The sequence below is a fragment of the Pogonomyrmex barbatus genome, unplaced genomic scaffold, assembly GCF_055798465.1.
Source record: "Pogonomyrmex barbatus isolate J1 unplaced genomic scaffold, ASM5579846v1 scaffold1, whole genome shotgun sequence".
Lineage (NCBI taxonomy): Eukaryota > Metazoa > Arthropoda > Insecta > Hymenoptera > Formicidae > Pogonomyrmex > Pogonomyrmex barbatus.
In genome coordinates, this window is record NW_028297098.1 from 4,089,280 (window position 1) to 4,096,998 (window position 7,719).

Below are 7,719 nucleotides of genomic sequence, written 5' to 3' on the forward strand. Positions count from 1 at the left end.
GATATATATTCTTGCGATATTTTATTTAATCAATTATGTGCATTTTATAAATATTAATCGCCGAAAAAATAATTCACAACAAAATAAAACAATAATGATAAATAATAATAAACTTGTTTTATTAAAATTAATATTCTCTCCGAATATGATTTGGTGTATTTGCCGATGAATCATTTATTTATCGTTACATGTTTTACATTTTATGTTTATTTTTTATTACAATTTTTATATTTGGAATAAAATGTATTTTACAGGCTGTTGATCAAATTCATATCGTGTACTAACTTTAATTACAAATTTCCGGAGTTGTACACAAATTTTCATTTAATCTGCCTATGCATTTTGATAGATTTAAATTTTCTTATTTCGTTTAATTATGAACCCGAAAATATTTTGTATGATTATAATCTCAGCTATTTCCAGCAGATTTTCTTGCGTAACGCGTAACGATGGTAAAAGGTTGAACTGGAGGACCAGGTAATGGCAACAAGAATCAGGAGAACAAAGGATATTAGCGCCAGCGGGCTTGGCACAAGAGTCGAATAGCCGATGTCACCGAGATTAGAAAACACATCGTAGCATGCACTTGCGTCCTTCTCTTCCTGCATTTGCGCATATTCACTTGATGTTTCCTCCAACGTACAGCTGACACCTACTGGATGCACCATACCACGTGTCACTTTGGTCCTTTGGTCATAACACAAGGTACAGTAAACATCAGTCTCTAGCGCATTTATAATTAAATTAACAAGCTAAATTGCCTGAATTCTACCAAACTTTTAAACATATAATGATTTATTTTTCTGTAAATCTAATATATAATTTATTAAAATTCAAATAATTAAAAACAAAAGTTTACAATTTTGTAGATAAGATGATACTTAATGTTCTTTTTTTATGCGCGAGCAATATAAATGAATGATTGTAAAATATTAAATATTAAATTTACTCGTACAAAATATATTAAAATTCACATCTGTGTAAAATATTACTTTTTCAAACGAGAAGACTTATACACAAAATAGCAATATTATTAATATCAAAAGCTTGTCTAATTTTAAAATTGTTTAAATTTATTTAAAATATTTAGACTTAACAATAACTTTTTTTATATTAATTATAGAAATATTTTACAGATGAATATTCTTCCGAAATTTTATTCATAATCTTTTCATTTTTCTCGTCATTGAAATGTATTATTTTGAAATGTAAGAAGCGAACGATTTTATTTACATAGTGACGAAATTAACAACATCCCTGTATGACCTGGGTGAAGAAGATTCAACGAATCGATCGCGAATCGTAAGAGACGATTTTGAAACGCTCAATCGCATTACGCGATTTTCCCGAGGTAAGCTAACATCTGTCGTATCTTCTCTCAAACATTCAAGCATTCCTGCGCCGTCTGTCGATCCCACGTGTTGATGTTGTCGGAATATTTATTGAAGCATCTGTTAACGGACCGACACGTGCCCGCGGAGCATCACAAAATGTAACGCTTTGCCGAAATAATATTTTATTCGGTAACGACAAATCTTTCATCCGACCAAGTGATTTCAAATGGCTCGATAATCTCGCAAGTATAGGTTGTTTGTGCTCGTGAAATGCGTGACAATCAGATTTTGCATCGCTATCGGTTAGAACGTGGGTAGGCGAAGTAAACCACGAATCCTTCGAAGATCTTTCGGTAATATTTCCTTCGAAAGTGTCCGCTGCATTTTCAAAAGCGGTCTCGTGCCTTTCCTCCGATGTGTCATGCGAATCATCGGGATCGACAGACTTCGAGGGGTTTCTGGTCTCCGACAAATTAATAAACGTCTTTGATGATGAATTTTGTACTGAGCTCTCGTTCACTACTAAATCACGACATTTCTCATTACATTCGAATTTATCATCAGATCCAGTGTAGTCCGTTGTGCAACGGCGATCTTCCTTATCGCGTGTCTCCTGTCTCTCATTGTTACTTTGTTCATTATAAACGCTATTTTCCGATCTTTTATCGACATTGATTCCACTCCAAAACTGACCTGTACAAGGCGAGGAAGGCCGGTCACTGCGCTCAGTGCAGAAGGTCAGTTTTCTGCAAGATGTCGGAGGACGACAGGGGAATGCGGTCGAAACTGGCCGACAAGATGAGCAGGATGGACACGGCGAGTTAGATTGGCAGAGATCCTTAGGTGGGACTGGTCGTCGACATTTGGCGGACAGGCATGGACCGCAGGGTGGCGGCAGACACGATTGACAATGCGGGCTGTGACACCGGGCTGTGGGACCGGGTGATAATCGAGGAAAGGGACAGCAGAGGCATGCGTTGGGACATTTGATCGTCTCTTTTGGGAATCTTCGTTCGCTAGGTGGACACGCGCATTCTGGACTGGACGGACATTCGCAGGAGCACTCGTGAGCGGCGCGTGCGTCCACTTGAATCGGCGGCGGGCAGTTACAGCCACGTGGCATCGGTTGACACATGCAGTACTGATTCGTGTTACACTGGTAGCAGCTGCGCTTTTTCAAGATTGATTTCAAGACGTAGGGATGCTGACAACCGGGTGCCCAGTGCGACGAAGCTTGGCGAGGATGTCTGCATGGCGATGAGCAGCAAGAAGAAGACGAAGCGATCGACGAGCAATCTGCGTTAGCGGAATTATAGCGGGTCGATGGGTAGGTACAGCTTGGTGGTGGACAACCACCGCCCGTTTCCCGTTTCCGAGGGTTGGATGATGACGATTTATCTATCGGTGCCATTTCCGATTTGCTTGCCCCACCCGCTAAACGACGGCTCCCACAGCATTTCTGTCGAAGGTAGAAAAATCTGATGACAGTTACAAAACGAGGTTCGATTTATCGTTCGAACCATAGTTGCCGAAATCGTGATCGTTTGTAAAAATTTTAACGTAATATAGTAATATATCTTCAACATGCTGCCCGTTTGTACAAATTTTAACGTAATATAGTAATATTTCCTGAATCGCGTCAAAAAGATGTAATCAAACGTAATGATCGTGCATATTAAAGTTATAGCAGTTAAGTTTAGCTCGCATTTTTAACATTTTAAACGTTCCAATTACTAAGCCATTAAAGTCTGTATATAAATTAGTTTGGCCAACTTTACGGATTTTATCGAATAATTAAGAAACTTTGAACGCTTGCTTACTTCTAACTATATACTATGCTAATTTACATAAATCGAGTACGCAAACTAACCGCGTCTGAATTAAATCCTTACAGTCTTCCTATCAAATTTAATTAAAACGTACACAGGATGTCAGAAACATTAACTGCGCCTTGCATTGTTCATTCTGCATTTCTTAACTCTGCTATTTTATCAGTTTGTTTTATATATGTATATATATATATTGGCTATATTCGAATTTTTATTTAAATATATTTATTTCATATTATTATTATATAAATACTATCACACAATATGAAAGAAAAATCAAATTCAAATAAAAGATGCTGAAGTTCACTCATAAATATTGAAAAATTATTATTAAAGTTGATATCAAAGTTATTAGTATTAGAATTGCTACATTTTTTAAATGAAAACAGAGCAACTTTAAGTCGAATGGCAAGATTAAGTGGGTCTATTGCTTTTTTTGCTCTGAGGTTTACTTTCATCTCTCCTCAAAGTAAATACATGTAAAATTTACTACCTCAAAGGAATCTCAAGCATTTTAAAGCGTAAATCTCGACAAGGAATCTACCTTGGTGTGTATCTGACAGTCCGACGTAAGTAAAATGGTACCGGAACACGATGAGGTTGGTGAAAGACACGGTCGGCACGAAGTGACAGTTCTGCTGCGAACAAAATGTAACACGGCGCAAAATAAGGAAATCCAATAATTTTTTCATCTCAATATCTCTAGAAAGAAATATTCGCTCGATATTCATATTCATTCGAGTACTCTTGCCGTCGGCAAACAAAAAAAGGAAGAGAAGAAAACGCTACAAATGGACGGATACTTTTACGTAAACAGAACTAAGCACACCGGCACACTCCAATTCTCTCCGAGAGCCGTCAATAAGTTTATCCTAAAACATTGCGGATGTCGCGCATGGGCGGCAACATTTTTCTTGCAACAAAAACACCGGGGAACCGAGGGCTGCTGAATTTTACAACGTGCTTTTAAGACAGAATGTCGATACTTCGGCGCGGAGGGTAACTGATGTCATTGTTATTTGGAGAACCGTGGAGAGACCCGAGTGTTCGGGATTGATGTAAAACGTTTCACTCTTTTCATCGCGTCACACGCAGCGCGACACACATTGGTTTCTACGCCGAGACACCGATATTGCTCAGCCATCGTTTCCCTACCATCGGCTGCAGCCGTAGCAGCACTTGCACGCCTGCTGGCGACCGTGGTCGCTCCATTGACGGCGCAGCTCGGCAAAGTTATTCAACCATCGGCAATTCGGTTTAGGTGGCACATTACTGTTCCAGATTTCCTCCTCGAGGCACTGGCACGGTCCAGGGCACGCGCCCGTCGCGGCGGTCCCGACGGGCTGCATACCACCGCAAGCACCACCATCCAGGCATCCTACGTTACTTTGGCAATTATACGAAGATATGTGTGCTTCGGCACAACCACCTTTGTCCGATGCACGAGTATTTCCTGAGCGAAAATATTACAGGCTAAAGTGATCACTTCTTCATCGGAATTCTTCATATGAGTTACGAACTTGAACTTGAAGGATATTCGAAAGAAGAATACAAATCATAAACTCTTTCAATGAGATTTTAAGACGTCTCAACGTTCAAATTCCTTGTTGATACGAAAAGAAATATATTAGTTTATTTATAAATTGAAACTCTTTAAAAAATATTTTCTAATATATTTATCTGAGATGTCTATTTGATATGTGTTATATATCAGAAGATTGAAGAACACATAAAAATTTTGTCAATTATTTTAGTATTTTTTAAAGTATTTATGTAAAAATTAAATACTAAATTCTTTGAACAGTTTGAGAAGTATTTAATTCTTAAACTTGCAATTTTTATAAAGAGAAATTACATAGTATTAATATACTAAATAATATATTTAGAAGATATAATCTGTTTTAAAATTAAATTAATGTATACACAATTAATTATTTTTATACTTCATGTATGTTTAGATTATTCAATACTTGTAGCAACAAAATCTTCCTATAAATTACTAATTATTTTCATACTTGCAATTTATCTCAGATGTTTATAACCAAAAATTTTTGTCGTCCAGTAAGAAAGATGTTAATCACAAATATTTTTTTAATGAAAATGTTAACAACTATGATATTTTATTTATATTCTTTAATTTTTTTATAATCCAAAAATATCTTTAATATTCTAAACAATATAAATATATTTTAAATATATTTTTTTTTTCAATTTTGATAATTTGTTACTATTGCACATTCTTATCGCGGACGTAAAATATTGTTAGTATTTTTACTTTTTGAAGACAATCGAGAAATTGCTAATATTTTTCTTATAAAACTAGGTTTGTAAATTTTTTTATACCAACCACAGCAACCGGTACTAGACCATCTCCTACCCTCAATTTTATCACAAAAGGACATATTGATCTTTTTTCGAGGTGAAATCTAATTTTCCAATAGTGAGAACTTCGCGCAGGTGTGCCATTTACGATCTGGAATAGACAAGAAAATCGACAGGAACATTTACACGACTTTGGTTTACATTTTTGAATGGTCTGTTTCGCCACTTTGATTTATTGACTTGTCAGTGACATAAAAATGTATTTTGACATGTAATTAAAGATGTGAAGATCAATGAAGATCGATTGCGAGAAGATATCTATTTATCGTGTTAATAATTCTAAACTACTTTAAAATATACTATAATCATGAAAAGTATACAATTCTATTTTTATAATATTAAATACAATAAATAAAGCATTAGCAAATAAATGATTAAAGAAGATCAAAAGATTTCTTTACAAATATTACGTAAAAATCTGTTAAAAATTATAAATGAAGATATTAATAACGTGTACTTCAGTGAATTTATATGCTTATATATTTATATGATTTAATAATTTAAAACAGATATTTCTCGCAAAATATACACAAGTACGTATAAACAACAATAATCAGCATGTTAATATTTATAAACGAAATACATACAAAATTAAGATATTGCGTTGTCTAAATATATTTCGATGTCGTTGAAGTTTAAGCACATGTTATCTGTTTTATTGCAGTTAGATAAACACACAACTCAATATTATCGATAATTTTCTTGCTCGTGTTTAAATTTCTCGACCATCAGGTGGCGGATATGTATGGAATCGTAATACAGCTGTGCGGGACGTCATCGAAACGTCAAAACAACAATTCACAAAGTAAAACACATTTGTTGACATATTTTGTGGTGTAAAACGAAGGAAAGAAGACGTGCCAGTCATGACAATTCATAATTTGTACATTTTTTCGAAAACTGGAACGTTGCTGTATTATGCCGAATGGAACAGATTAAATAAATCGGGGATAACAAAAGAGGAGGTAACTTGCAACTGTACTCATACATTCATTAGATATTGATTAGAAAAACCAATCTTTGGTATTAACAATAGATGATCTGCAGAAGTGATCTGCACAGTTATTTGAGTTTAGTAAACTCACGAATTCGAGTTCAGATACTGCAGATATTCATACAGACTAGACTAGAAGTGATATAATCAAATAGAAGTCAAACACGCGTTAATAAGTAGAAGAAAAGAATAATAAGGAAATATAGAATAGAATTTTTTGTAATTTTTTATGATATTTCATTTTTGCAATAATCGAATTTGAATAATCTGTCTATCTATATCATAGGCCCTTCCTGGCCCTCTGTTTACACCTACATGTCATATAATCACTACATATGTTACATATCTATAATAAAAAGTGATAAATAATTAAGAAAAGTTATGAAAGAAGATATAAGACTCATGAATTAGAGAATATAAAGTTCACAAAGTCTACATATATAGATATTACGAAGCATTATTAAATCCAAAAAATAATAAACTTAAAAAAAAAGGAACCAATGCAATGATAAATAGCAATCTATAATTATGTTAAATCTATTATAATTATGTTAAAAGTTCTCAAACTAAGTATGAGAGAAATATAAATAAATGTAGATATTAAATTTATAAGATATTAAAATTTACAAGATATTAAATTTATAATTATATAATGTTTTAAGTGTCTAAAATTTTAAGTGTCAAGTATATGATACAATTAGGCAATTTGCCAAAACTAATGAGATAACAAAATAACCAGAAACATATTTACAATTTATTTAGGAAGCAAAATTAATGTATGGAATGTTGTTTTCTATAAAATCATTCGTAAGTAAAATTTCACCATTGGATCCTAAGGAAGGGTTTCTGTATTACAAAACAAGCAAATATACGCTTCACTACTTTGAAACACCATCAGGTTTAAAGTTTGTCTTGAATACTGATAATGCAAGTCAGAATGCTAGAGAATTATTGCAACAATTGTACAGAGAAGTAAGATTGTATATCTTTTTTCTCACAGAAATATTGAAGTGATGCACATCTATCTATGTAATGACATATTTTTCATTTTAGGTTTACTTGGAATATGTAATAAAAAATCCACTCTGCCAATTAAATGAACCTATACAAAGTGAATTGTTTAAAATAAAAGTAGATGAACTATTAAAAAAATCTCCTCTATTTTTAAGTCGATCATTGT

At 33.8% G+C, this 7,719-nt stretch overlaps 2 protein-coding genes across 4 annotated transcripts in view; one reads left to right on the top strand and one right to left on the bottom strand.

Annotated features, from left to right (window-relative positions):
* Nucleotides 1-33: 33 nt before the first annotated feature.
* On the bottom strand, nt 34-4,483 carry LOC105432533 (uncharacterized). 3 transcript variants are annotated; one of them, XM_089072194.1, is made up of 3 exons: nt 4,319-4,483; nt 2,028-2,793; nt 34-687 (listed from the first exon to the last, which is right to left on the bottom strand). In XM_089072194.1, the coding sequence occupies exons 1-3, from the start codon at nt 4,373-4,375 to the stop codon at nt 677-679; spliced, it is 834 nt and encodes a 277-aa protein (XP_088928320.1). In that variant the 5' UTR covers nt 4,376-4,483; the 3' UTR covers nt 34-676. The 3 variants fall into 3 exon arrangements, with proteins under 3 accessions (XP_088928320.1, XP_088928312.1, XP_088928317.1); XM_089072186.1 differs by having other exon boundaries at nt 34-2,793; XM_089072191.1 differs by lacking the exon at nt 4,319-4,483 and adding an exon at nt 3,708-4,312 and having other exon boundaries at nt 34-2,793.
* Nucleotides 4,484-6,210: 1,727 nt separating this feature from the next.
* The window catches only part of Bet5 (blocked early in transport 5), a 1,548-nt gene continuing 39 nt past the window's right edge, over nt 6,211-7,719 (top strand). Inside the window, exons 1-3 of the mRNA XM_011647317.3 lie at nt 6,211-6,510; nt 7,302-7,511; nt 7,593-7,719. The exon at nt 7,593-7,719 is cut by the window's right edge and continues 39 nt beyond it. Of these exons, the coding sequence (XP_011645619.1) occupies nt 6,412-6,510; nt 7,302-7,511; nt 7,593-7,719 (436 nt within the window). The 5' untranslated portion in view covers nt 6,211-6,411. The remainder of the gene's footprint in view (nt 6,511-7,301; nt 7,512-7,592) is intronic.

What these genes read in the sequence shown, in the direction of transcription:
- LOC105432533 (XM_089072186.1), bottom strand. Translation starts at nt 4,375, where the DNA reads ATGGAGCGACCACGGTCGCCAGCAGGCGTGCAAGTGCTGCTACGGCTG. An exon ending in TGCTACGGCTGCAGCCGATG is followed by an intron (nt 2,794 to 4,318) that starts GTAGGGAAACGA and finishes TACCTTCGACAG; the next exon opens with AAATGCTGTGGGAGCCGTCG.